General features: G+C 36.8%; 1 protein-coding gene across 3 annotated transcripts in view; it reads right to left on the bottom strand.

The window, feature by feature from the left end:
• ncam2 (neural cell adhesion molecule 2) overlaps positions 1-14171 on the bottom strand; it is a 214451-nt gene that overhangs the window by 10432 nt on the left and 189848 nt on the right. For 2 of the 3 annotated variants that reach the window (XM_017469130.3, XM_017469131.3), the window contains exons 14-15: positions 12865-12986; positions 10860-11034 (exon numbers count right to left, since the gene is read on the bottom strand). In XM_017469130.3, coding sequence (XP_017324619.1) covers positions 10860-11034; positions 12865-12986 — 297 coding nt within the window. Of the gene's footprint in view, positions 1-3460; positions 4600-10859; positions 11035-12864; positions 12987-14171 lie in introns of those variants that run through there. The other variant, XM_017469133.3, reaches the window with a different exon arrangement.

Raw genomic sequence — 14171 nt, 5'->3', positions numbered from 1 at the left:
TCGATGGCCTGGACATTTCGGAATGCTTGCCACAAGTCCATCCTTTTTGAATTTGTGAATCACTTTCGCTACTGTATTCCAACTGATTAGCAATGCTTTACTAATTTTCTTGTAGCCCTGACCTTTTTTTTGTAAAGAAATTACTTTCTTTCTCAAGACTTGTGACATTTCTCTTACATGTGGTGCCATAATTGTCAGCATTGATGGGAGGATATTTTATGGGTTAAATACCACCCGTGTCAGTTATCTGGCAGCCACCTGTGTGATGACTGATTAGACTCATCTGCTGTTGAATTCCAGTTAACTAACATTTTTCAAGTTTCATTCCTAAAAGCTTCAATAGGATGTACTAATTTGCACCATGGTCTTAAATCACTTTGTTAAAAAAAATTCAATTTAGTTTTGCAACCAATAAACCAGAGTTGCTGGAATATTTTATTGTAAAGGATCCCATAGAAAGTATGATTTTCTGATACATCTGTTGGGGTGTTCTCATTTATGCTGAGCACTGTATATTCTATATAAATAAAATTGAATTGATATGGATTAATTAACCAGAGGCTACACTAGAACTTGCAAACGTCTAGTTCAAAATTTTGTGATTATCTTATCGTAGTCCAGCTACTGTGCCTTTCAACAGGTGAATTACAATGCAAAATGCAGAGTCTGAGTGAGTGAGGAAGAGTTCACATACATTTCTGTAACTGGGATAAAACAGGTAATCTTCAAAAGCATATTACTAAATCTGATTCATACATGTTGCATAATGTTGATATATCTACAAGAAAACAACACATAAAAGAATTCAGAAATCTCTCAACTGAAACCCCCCCCCCCAACAATGCAGATTGAACAAGCACAGAAATTACGCTCTGATTTATAAACAGTTACTGTTAAAAGACAAAGAAAACGTCAGAATCTGTGGCCATAACCTTTACTCTCCCCTGAAGGAAGGTACTGAAGTCAGGCTGCAATTTAGAGATCTGCTCATAATATAAATATGAGTCCTGCTCAAGCACTGTCCATGCTGAGGGAACAAGTGAGGCATAGCTCTGTAACGATCCTTTAAAGACCCAGAAGCCCATTAAGACATTATGCTCACCAAGCAGAGGTGACCCTCCACTCATTACAGGTTTAACAGAGTCATTGCCCCTGGGATGGCCATTATCCAAAGGCAAGATAGCTCTGCTTAAGGGATGGGCTCATGGCTCAGAAACCATTATGTGGATGTAAAGTTGTACCTAAGAATGTGAAAAAATACCCCCTGGAGTCCATGGGGAAAAAAATATTAATTTTCAGCAGACCATTTCTGATGGACAGGTGGTTTCCAAGGCTTTCATGTGCAGAAGTCTGTGCACATGCATGTATTAAAAGCAGAACCAAAGCAGAGCATGGTTTCAATGGAAATGTAAGTTCCTTAGGCAGTTGCAAACAAAGAAAATCTGAAAACACTTCCTTTTCATTCAGCTGTCACAATTTCATCTGATGTAATACACATTTTCTTAATAGATAAAAAAATTGAGAGCTGCTCTTCAAATCAGGCATTACATTTTGAAGCATAGTTTTTTCATCATCATAGCTGATGTGGCACATTTCTTTCAGAATTGCTTCAGAATGCCATTGTGTATAGTGCTTCTAACCCCCCCCCCCCCAAAAAAAAAAAAAAAAAAAAACTTGATGAACATACATTTATCCAAGCGGCTATAGCTTTTTGTAGTTTCATAAAATATTAAAGTCACTCAATGGGAAAATGTCTAAAATGGTTGCTTTGCAAGACCAAAGTCTTTGGAAATCTCTGTTATTCAATATAAGATTGCATATGGCATTTGTACTCTTGAAAATGGTTAATACGCGCAGTGATTTATGACTGAATGCATCAAGCTTTAAGATGAATGACTGCATACAGCCTGTTTGGACTGATTTATTTTATTTCTTTCCCTGAAAAAGAAAAGTTTATTTATGAGTAGTGTGATCAGTTGTAATGGGTAACAATAAAACAACAGACCCATTTCATTTGCTGGAATCAATTCCAGTTGGAACAGTCAACAAAAAGCCATTGCACTCTTGTAGAGAATTAAGTGTCATTCAGACTGGAAGGCTTTTGTCAGTATCATTAAAGTAATGCAATTTTGACGAGTAATGCAAGTTGTGACGCTGCCTAAAAATCTGTGGTTCAAAATGAGATCTCCATTTCTCTGAGCTCTACAAAAAATCATTTTCAGCTTTTAGTATGTTATTGGAAATAAATATCTAGATTGAAAACATTTTTGAGTTCAACTGTACTTTAGCTTAAAATTAGTGATTAAGATAGTTACAGTCCAGAAATATTTCCCAGACCCAATCTAGGCTATTGTAATACGTAGGTGCTTTCTTTTCATAAAAGTTTATCATTCAGTATTGACAAAAATAGTTTGGGTTGTGCCTGTATGTTTTGTCAAGAAAATTATAAGAGGTAAGTGCAGAACCCAATTGCAGTCTTTATTATGACAATAAATAAGGCACATTTTGTTGAGTTTTAGGCCCTATTATTTACCCATCAAACCTAGATACATTTCAGTTTATTTTCACTCTTTCACAGATAAACATATGCACAGTTACACACACTTTCATTTGAGTAAGAAACTATGGTTAGCTTATTCTCTTTTTCCTCACACCATTAAAATGCACTATTCAAAACATTTTCTCATCCATGTAAAACAGGTAGTTTCAATTCATCAGCAAAGAACACTCTCTTCTTCTAATGCTAATGCTATGTGCAGGAAATGAAATGTGATTTGTACATCATTATTGTGGTGTACTGTTGTGGTGTACTGTGATCATTTAAAAGGGACAGATTCTGGTTAATGTAAAACTCGTCAAGGGCCAGTGCATTAATGTTTGATGTGCTTGAAATCCTTTTAGACATTATTTAATGAGTACTGTGTGGTACTGGCGTATGTAAATGTAGTCACTCAAGTGGTAGAATGACCAATATTTTACACAGTAATAAAAATCTATACAAACTAAAGAGCCACAACTTGAACTCAGATGCATATCATGTGTATCTCTATGCGTATGAATAACACATACAGGTGCATCTCAATAAAATTTGAATATCGTGGAGAAGTTAATTTTTTTCCATAATTTTATTCAAAAAGAGGAACTTTAATATAATCTATATTCATTACACAGTGAAATATTGCAGGCCTTTATTTGTTTTAATCTTGATGATTACGGGTTACGGCTCATGGAAATCAAAAATCCAGTATCTCAAAATATTAAAATAAAGAATTTATAATACAGAAATGTGTACCTTCTGAAAAGTATGTTAATTTATGCACTCAATACTTGGTCGGGGCTCCTTTTGCATGAATTACTGCATCAATGCAGCGTGGCATGGAGGCAATCAGCCTGTGGCACTGCTGAGGTGTTATGGAAGCCCAGCTTGCTTTGATAGCAGCCTTCAGCTGGTCTGTATTGTTGGTCTGGTGTCTCTCATAGATTCTCTAAGAGGTTCAGGCCAGGTGAGTTGGCTGGCCAATCAAGCACAGTAATACCACAGTCAGCAATCCAGTTACTAGTAGTTTTGGCACTGTGGGGAGGTGCCAAGTCCTGCTGGAAAAGGAAATCAACATCTCCATAAAGCTTGTCAGCAGATGGAAGCATGAAGTGCTCTAAAATCTCCTGGTAGACACTGCACTGACTCTTGACTTCAGAAAACACAGTGGACCAACACCAGCAGATGACCTGGCAAATCATCACGGACTGTGGAAGCTTCACACTGGACTTCAAGAAACTTGGATTTTGTGCCTCTCCACTCTTCCTCCCGACTCTGGGACCTTAATCTCCAAATACAATGGAAATTTACTTTAATCTTCCCCATGATTGTGGTTGTGTGTACTGAAGCAGACTGAGAGATTAAAGGCTCAGGAAACCTTTGCAGTTGTTTTGAGTTAATTACGTGATTAGAGCTCTTCTCAGGTTGACATTTCTACATTATAAATTCTTTATTCTAATATTTTGAGAGACTCGATTTTTTTCTTTCCATGAGCTGTAAGCCATAATCATCAATATTTCACTTTATGAGTAATGAATCTAGAATATATGAACGTTCCACTTTTTAAATTAAATTACAGAAAAAAATGAACTTTTCCACAATATTAAAATTTTTTGAGATACACCTGTACAATCTCGGAGATTTAATAAAAAATTTAACAATGGGAGTACCACAATTACAGAAAAAGTGCTCAATGTGGTCTGTTTCAGGATAATAGACTACCCTTCTGTTTAAAGAAGGGTCAGTAATGCCGAAGTGGAGACATGGGAATGAAACATTAGCCATCAGCTCAGAGCTGCAGGTGAGTGCTATCACATGCACCAGTGCAATCAGCTGGCATTGCTAAGAATCAGTAATCTCCCCAAGAGGCTAGGCTCATTTGTGGAAAAAGTGGAGGCAAGTCCTTGGCTCAGTCTTCGAATCAGTTCCCAGTGGCAGGGTGAAGATGGAATGACATCAACAGAGACACAAATGCAGAGTGAGTGACAGTGTAGCTCCGATGAGTGCCGCTGCTCCAGCAGAGTGAAGTGTGGGATTTCCATGTCCAGTTGGTGGTAGATGGGCTGCTCAAAAACAGGATTTATTTAAAGCGGGTTTGGCATAAGTGGAAAGGGAAGCATTGCAATCAGGAAGTGTTTTTTATTTATTGTTAAGGAAGGAGTATATATAGGAGTGAAGAGAAGGGATTTTAGTGCCAGTTCGTAGCAAAACAAAGAGCCCAGCGATTTGTGTTGTGGTCCCGAGCACATTGCATTATGCATTAGGTGGGAATAGGAGAGAAGGATTGTTTAGAGGGAACCAGAAAAGAGGCAGCACAATAGAATTATAAATAAGAGCGCATGGAAGCAGGGATGGCGGTAGAATAAGAAAAAAAGGAAAGACGGAGAAAGAGGGAGAAAACATGTCTGATTAACAGTGACATCAACCCTACTGATAACACATACACACAAATATCCATATATAGTTACTGTCACAAATAACAAATCATTATACTGACTGGTATTGGGATTACTATCTGGTAGGTGCCTATATTGAGATGCTCAGGCTGTCTTGTTGGCATATTACAGTACCTGTTTGAGCAGAGTTCAACAACAATAAACTGTTAGTAATGATCCCAACATCTTTCATTAGTGTTGGAAATCAGCAACATTTAACTCATAGAACCTTATTGAGAACTTTAATTCTCCACTTCTCAAAGTGCTGTTTCTTGTTGACACATGTTATAGATTATAGAATAATTTTTAACTGAAGATGGAGAACATGGATATAAAAATCTTGAAAAACAGGAAAGTCTGGCGCCTAAAGATATATAAATATATTCTATAATATAATATTGAGGATACAGGATTAAGGATAAGGAATAAGGAGTTACTGGTTTTGGGTAATGTTTACGTTGTTTTTGATGTTGATGTCTTTTTTTCCAAAAGGAGAAACCAATTCTGTGACAGTAGTTATCTAAAATAAGTACTGTGATCTAAAAAAAGGTATAGAATATTAAATTACTTTTCTGAGAGAAATTTGTGACAAATATAGTCTGATATTTGAAGACTTTGTGGCCCTATATTTCTTTGCAGTTTATCAGTCCCATTTGACACTGAATTACATTCTGCTTAATAATAGTATGGTAGATGGACACCTCTATTGGGGATAATCACTGATCATGCTCTTGTATATCCCTCATACCACTATGCTAATATTAATTTTGAAAATGTCATTCTTATTTTGGCAACAACCATTTTCCAACACTGAAAAGAAAGAACTCTTTTGTCTCTTAAAGAAAACAATGGGTAATTGTTTCACGTTGTATAACAGAGCACTTTGTTGACCTAAAACAGCCAAATAGCCCTTATCCATATCGTCCAATATAACCCTAATTTTTAGGAAGGGTAAAGAAGATGATCCCTCCTGATATTTGCTTATTACCTGATATAGACCCATTTCTTTAAGATGCCCAGATCTTAGCTAAGATTCTGGCCAGCCCAGTCAGACTGTCGAGTATTATCCAACCACACCATACTTTGTGTATTAAAGGTTGGTACATTGCTTATAATATCATCATTGTGATAAGCATTATATATTGCAATCTGAAAACCTAACAAAATGCAGTTATTTGGATCTGTGCTGAAAGGTTTTTTGATTTGGTGGAACAGGGTCACAATTTTTGGCATGGTACTACTGTATTATTTAAAGCTCAAGCACATAGGATTTTTTTTTTTTTTTTTTGTTAAAATGAAACAACTGAGACAGGGGACAAATATATGAGCAGCTATGAGTTCTGACTTGTTGTGAGTTGCCCAGGGAGGCATGTTGAACTTTAGCTAAAGACCTCATTATAGCCAGCTAGTGACTAAGGAGACCCGTTCATGTAATTTTCTGTATTTTCGTATTCCAAACATGGTTGTATTGGGTGAAACTGAGAGTGTATATTTTTCACTGATCTGTTTTTGTTAATCCTCTACTCTGTATTTCAGTTAACATGATAATGCTATGAGGCTTGTTGCTGAAAGTGTTGACAGGCTGGTGAACAAAACAAACCACACACACTGAAAGTGACCAGATGTGATAGCTTGGTGCTCTACGGTGCATTTTAGCAAGATAACTACAGCCAATATAACAGAGTGCTATGAGATTACAGCGGTGTATCTGAGAGGCTTTGCTCTTTTATCTGGTACTCAGTAAATGTCACCGTCACATTAAAAAAAATTTATTCTCATAATGCTACTATTGTGGGGATAGTTGAGAACAGCAGTTACATTCTATTTGTTATTGGTATTTTGACATACTACTAAGTGCATAGTATAGTTTGGGCCTCAGACTTGACTTCTCTCTGAATTTATATTCTCTCTGCACTCACAGCCTTGAGAATAATATGCACAGTGGAGAAGGATGTGTGCAGCACAACCCACATTAGGAAATGTTCTTCTTTAAGTAAAATTCCAAATTTGTATATCCAGAAGCTTTAAGAACCCTAGTACCCATGTTATTAGCAATAGTCAGAACTGATTACAGTGAGCAGAGGTACAAGACAGGGTTTTCTCTTTACCATCATGTTTAGCACTTATATTAAACCTCTTGTTGAGGCCATTAGTGTGAACTCTGGAATTCACTCACTTTAAGGCCCGTTCACAACGGTCAGTTTAACACCCCAATGGCTGTCAATGAGTGTTCACACCCATGTGTAAAATGTGTGGCGTCAAAGCATCACATTTTTTAACGTTCAGGGGTTCGGGTTTTTTTTTGTTCATGTGCCTGGAGCCTCTGAAGTTACATAAAAAGAAGACTTGATGGCGCTCAAATACAAAACTGTCTTGCTGATGACGAAGAAGCTGAAAAAGAAGATGAAGAAGATCCAAGCACCCAGTATTTAGTGAGAGTGCATAAGTGACATACCCGAAATAAAATGCTCGCTGCTAATATATCCTTCTGCCTACAAACATAAACAAGGTATCCTTTGAAAGAACCAGATTCAAAATTACCCACTAAATATAAATATAAATATACTGTATATATAGATGTCTCTGTGTGTGTGTGTGTGTGTGTGTGTGTGTGTGTGTGTGTTTATTATGTTGTGGCTATCTATATTACATTTTTTTGATCACACTGAAATATATTCTAAGTGATCCATTTACTTTTTTCAGTGTTGCTTTCTACACTAAATAGCACTGTTTCTTTCTTTGTCTTTTCCCTGCAAATGATAATACGCTGATTGATAGTCCATTGTAATTATTTTGAACCTGGCATATATATGCATATATGTATTCTTGACCTCTTATTCAAATAGCTAAGTGCCCCATTATTGCATCGTTGCATTATCGTATTGACCACAAAAAAAACCTTCATATTCAACTTGTCATCAGTTTAAAGGAACATTAACATTTTTGGACATAATAGTTGCCTTATACCCACCCACTTCAAAAAAATTAGATAAAAAAAATATGTGAATGCTGTTACTGTGTCTTTAATATAATTCAAATCATTACTTATTAAAACAGAGTATACTGTTTAAAATAAAAACTTTAATGGTTTAGCTTTTAAGAAGTATTTGGTGCAGCCAAATCACCAAATACCTTACATTTTGCAAAAGTGCATACATGCTTTAGCCAGTTCACAAATAGTGTGTGAATGGCTTTTTGCAAAGATGCAAATACTGGCTTCTTCTCAGTGATGAGCAGGTGTCAGAAATGGAAATTTGTGAGGCGCTACATTGTGTACCGGGCTATTTCTGCTTTTCAATAAGCGCCATCTACTGTCAGGGAATGAATACGTGCCATCTACTGTCAGGGAATGAATATGCACTTTCATTCAGCACGTCGCCCGCGTGGGTGTGAACACAAAAAAACGCTACGGAAAACGTCCCGGTGTGAACAGGCCCTTACACTGGTGACATAATTTATTATAAAATGTCACACCACACTGCCCCAATCGATTAAGGTTGATTATATTGTAAAATCAACTACTCCAAATCCCTAATAATGCACCCTAATGCAGGTCAAGATAATCTAATGCCATTATTCCCTTTTGATTGGGACCCTAAAATATTTGATACAGGTATATGGATGTAAGAGTATATCAAGGGTGTCAAACTGATTTTTGTCCAATATCAAGTGGGTGGACAAAAAAGCGGTTTAGTACACCACTAACACATCAACAATTCTTCTTAAATGTGTTAATCTATCAACTATTTCTCTATATCTCTGAAATGTACATTCTGAATGTGTCACGTAATGGAGGGTTGAGAAGGATGCAAGTGCAGATAAGCGCTTTAATGAAGAGAGGCAGGAAGACAAATCCAATACGTGAATCAAACGACTAGTCAAAAACAGGCAAAAGGTCAGTCGATTGGCAAACGGGCATAAACTAGGCTAAACAAGAATCGAACAATGAGGGTAAGAACAAGATCAAAACTATGAAACATGAAACGAGGAACAACGGCTCGGAGTATGGAAAACACATGTAATACTTTGCGTCGAACAATGAGATATGAGGGGTTTAAATGACAAATGTAATCAAGGGTGAACACGAAACAGCTAAGACTAATGATGACACATAAGGGACACAACCAATAACAATACAGTGGCGGAGACAGGACATAAACCATAACAAAACACACGTGCCAAGTAAACAAAGTCAATGTTACTAAAAAACCCGGAAGTGCGCGCTCGCGCACTTTTTTATTATTATTTTTTAAATCCCACTGGTTTCTCCTGATTTATAATTTTGTTAAACATTTACAAAAAGGCCATCAAATTCTGCATTATTCTAAGGTGTACTTGATATAGCAAAAAAAGAAAGAAACCTAAGGGGAAAAAAATATAATCATTTCTGAAGCATCATGGAAAAAGGCCTATATTAATTGTAATTTTGCTGAGAGGACTCAACGCATGTTTGGTTGAACAAAAGCTAATTGAAAGAGACTAACTCATCTATGTGATAGTCATTGTCATGAATAAAGTGGTTATAATTTCGGTGTAATTTTGAGGTGTGAATAAAGACAAGGACCAACTTGTTGATAGCACTCCTGGGTTTTTGCCTTCGATAAGCATGCAAAATGAGAGCGGACAGCCAATCAAACAGCCTCCTTTTTCATCAACCTCACTCTGCTTCTCTACAGCAGTGCTTCCAATACTACTGACATTTTTTGCTTCAATCAACACTACGCTCTTCCACTTCCACTGACAGAACTTACTGAACCGTTTCACATCTATCAAATAGCAGGAGCACAGATATTCAGTCGCTAGCTATTCAGAGCCACTGAATAGTTCATCAGTGCTGCTGATTTCATAACAATGAGCTCTTGAGACTAAATGACTCAAACTTTTAATGCTTTTAAATGTCATTAAGTGTGACCTTATGTGTGTTAAGTGAAAAGTATTGTTTCTGTGGGCTGAAAGTCTGACAGTGATGGTGATGGCTGGCTAAGTATTAGTGGGTAGAATGTAGAACCTTGCATGTAATTATAATCAGAGGATAATTTTTGCATAAGAAAACATTTATGTTTCTATAAGAATATGCCACTAGCTAGAACATACAACTCACAATATTCAACCAACAGTTTTATGTTCCGTATTGGAAATTTTATATTGATGAACAATAGTCATTTAATCCATTTATATGTCTTTAGGTATGACTTATACGGCGTATAAGTAGATAAACTGTAGTTGGATAAATATATACTGTGTGTGTGTCTGTATACATTTGGGGAATTAAGTATTGGACGCGTCAACATTCTTCTCAGTAAATACATTTCCAATGAGGCTGTTCACATGAAATGTTCACCACATATCAGTGTTAACTCAAGAAATCCGCAAATATAAAGAATAACAATAAGATACCGAAGGTCTTGGGAGAGCTGTTTGCTTTTACCCATCATGAGTTGTTTCTTGTGTGACACCTTGGTAACTAAAAGCCTTTTTATAAACCATCAATTTACTATCCCAGCTGATATTAATTTGCACAGATCGGAGGTATAATTAATTAAGGAACTTATGGTTCCTTGCCTTACCTTGCCTTGGAGAATTGCTTTTTCTTAGCATGTTCAATACTTTTTCCCTGTGTCATTCCACTTTATTATTTATTATACATAACTTTATTTATGGACTTTAATGTTGTGAATTCTTTATATTTCCGGATTTCTTGAGTTAATACTGATGTCTGGTGAAAATTACATGTGAATAGCCTCACTGGAAAGATATTTGCTGGAAAAAATGTTGACTCGTACAATACTTATTTCCCCCACTGAACATATCAATACTTTTCACTGCAAGTGAGTAGGTACACTTCCTGTGGAAAATATTGAATTAATGTGCTCTGGAGGTGAATGTACCTGTAATATCCGGTTTCTGTGGCATGGAGAACTTCACAAAGGTGGGCTCAGACAGGCCTTTGACATTGCGGGCAGTGATCTCCACTTCATACCGCATGTTCCATTGGAGAGGCTGCAGCAGCACAAAGTCACTCAAACCAGGAACCACTTTGGTCATCCACTGGTCCTCTTTATCCTAAACACACATCAAACACACACAAACACATGCACTCTGTAAATATGTTAATCCAAGATTTAGTTTTTTATTAAAATTTAAGCTGCAAGTTGGACTCATTGTATGGGTGAGGATGTTGTATTGATGGATGGAGCATTTGCTCCAGAAAACATGTCTAACTTCATCACACACAACAGAGGATGATTAACTGACTTGCAGATTTATGAAGTAAACTCCTCTGGCCATGTACTCTCCTTTAGAGACATTCGCTCCTCGTCTGTATAATCTCACAAAACATTCCCACGCAATCACATGACAAAAATATTCCAAAAAACCTTTCCCGTTTCCATTGTTTATATCTGTGTATATATGTGCATGTGTTTATGGTATTATACTGCCTGCTGTACTGCAATAAAACTCCAGCCTACACTCTACTTCTCAAAATCATCATCCTTTTCATATTTTGACATTTTCAGACTGCCAGATCTCTTTAAAAGCTAAACGGTTGAATATGCATTTCACACGCCTGACAGGCCTCAGGCACTATGTCTCTTCATCTCCATTTCCCATGTTCTTACCTCTGCATACATAAAACGAAGATATCACAGAAAGGATTGTGTGTGTGTGTGTGTGTGTGTGTGTGTGTGTGTGTGTGTGTGTGTGTGTGTGTGTGTGTGTGTGTATGTGAGAGATAGAGAGAGAGAGAGAGAGAGAAAGAGAGAGAGACGATGTGGATGCAGGACCCATGTGGGTCACAGAAGAGGGAAGGATTTGAGATGAGACTGAGTAAATTAGGAGCAACAGCAGAGATATGGAGGGAGAGAGGGACAAAGCAGATGTCCTCTAGGGTTAAATGATCTGTAAACACAGATTCACAGATTTCTCAACAGCAGCTCATAATCCCATAAACAAACCAAACACCAATATCAGGGCAACTTCCTAATGAGCACACACACAAACACAAGTACACTTGCACACACACACACACACACACACACACACACACACACACACCTCTGCTGGTTTAATTAGCATTTCTTAGGGGAACGATGTCCTTATCTTTGTTTGGAAAAAATCAAAGATCTTGTGTGCTGCTGATAAGACTCTAAACGCTGTTGATATGGAAATATACACTTACTATAGTGCTCCCAAGAAATGTGAGATTTAAACATATTTTCATATATTAGTATAATTAAGTGTACATATTTTCATGTTTGATGGACTACTCCATTGCAGAGTTGAGTGATATTGTGGCGGCTGTGTGAGGACATGGGCCTTTTCTGAATCTGATAAATGATGTGGTATATGGGGATGACTGAAAGTGACAGCCACTTCTGCACCACTTTAATGACTGACAGTGAGGAACAGCTCACCTTTTGGGGACTAATTGGTGAGTAATCGAGAGTTGTACGGATGAAGAAGCACATACACACACCCCACCTCAAGCAATTCTACTGCAGACTGAACACTTCTAAAAACAAGTCCCCGATCTGTACTAGCAGCTCAGGCATTTCCTTCTACCTTCAATTGTTTATATATAAAAACACAAGCGCCTCTAAGAATCTATTTTTGCAACCCACTCTTATGTCTGGAAGAAAAAGTCACTGCACTGACAAGGTGCGACTTTAATCAGTCTTATCTAAAGCAGAAACACTTGCACACAGGTTGACTTTTATAGCAACTCTAGCAGACTTAATCATTGGCTAAATGACAATTTTCAGTGCACATCAACTATTAACTAAAAATGGCAACAGCTTAATTGGTTCTACATTTGCTACCAGGGTGACTGAGTAATTAATTAATAAAGTCAAGAATGTATGAAAAGAAAAGCGGTGAAAGATCATCACTCACTGTTTTGTATTTGACAATATACTCCAGGATAGGCATGCCACCATCGTCCTGTTTAACCAGGCCCAGTCTGTAGGCCTTTCCCATGCCTCTCTGACCCTGCACTGATGGGGGACTTGGTTCTCCTGCAGCACAGATGAGAATGCTTAACCCTTGGTGTTTGTTCTCTTGATCTAGTAATAAATAATATAGATGACTGATAGATTCATCTTACAGCATCTATAGTTGAATTCTTGATTCTGATAGGTAAGAAGATGTTGATTAAATTTCTATAATAAAAGTAGTTCTGGCTACATGGTTTCATATTCATGTGCTCATTCTAATATGTTATCATTTCTGTAGGTACTTACTTAGGTATAGGAACTTACACAGGGTCCATACACATTACAATATTAAAAATGCGTGCGAATGTTGATATGGTGAAGCTTTCTGTGAAGATTTTATTTAATACTTTTAGAAGGCTTCAGTGTCAGTGTACCAATCAGAGGTAAAGCTATCATTTAAAGTTTTCTGACACAGTAAAATATTCAGGGTGAAGGGCTTCAAGGTTTCTCTGTAACATGGCGAGCTACATTTTTTTGTCTTATTAACCTGCTGAGAGAACAACTGGTTATACCTGCAGAAATGTAAGCAATAACATGAACTTATTTTGCAGACTTTAAATCTAACTGTAAGTGGACAGAAGGTATGATATGTCATTCTTTAATAAATAAAAATGTCTTAGTACTAGTAAACTGCTGTGGCATAAGAGGAATAAAACACTTTGGGACATGCTGTTATAGGAAAATTATCAACACTGAAGTGGTAACAGCACCACACCACCCCAACCGATTATTTTTCTATAAGTGAAAACCCAGTCGTATTGTATTTATTACTTAATTATCATCAGCATAAAACAATATCTAGTAAAGTTGGATATAAACATTGACATGTTTGGGATCCTCCTGATGGCAGGCATGCGTGTACACATGGAGTGTAAATAAGGGACTGACAGAATGTGACAGTGACTAAACTTGGTATGACACTTGACTTTACCAATTTACATTTTTACTCTCTGGGTAAGTTTAATTGAAAAACAAATCTTGTTTTAAAACATTCTTTCTTGGTGATAAATTACATAAACTTTCATGTTGGATTAACAGTAAAAAGTTAAAATGGGTGTTTTTGGCCTGGCAGAACATAAGAGAAAAAATACCATCACTTCAATACATCAAGATAACATAAAGATTAACTGTGTGTTCTATGCAGCAATTCAGTTTCTTTTAAGCTAAATGAACATATCATGCAATGAGAGGATTTGCATTGTTGAG

This window comes from Ictalurus punctatus, chromosome 6 (genome assembly GCF_001660625.3).
Source record: "Ictalurus punctatus breed USDA103 chromosome 6, Coco_2.0, whole genome shotgun sequence".
Lineage (NCBI taxonomy): Eukaryota > Metazoa > Chordata > Actinopteri > Siluriformes > Ictaluridae > Ictalurus > Ictalurus punctatus.
Note: the sequence above shows the minus strand (reverse complement) of the source record. Positions and strands in the feature narration are given on the sequence as shown.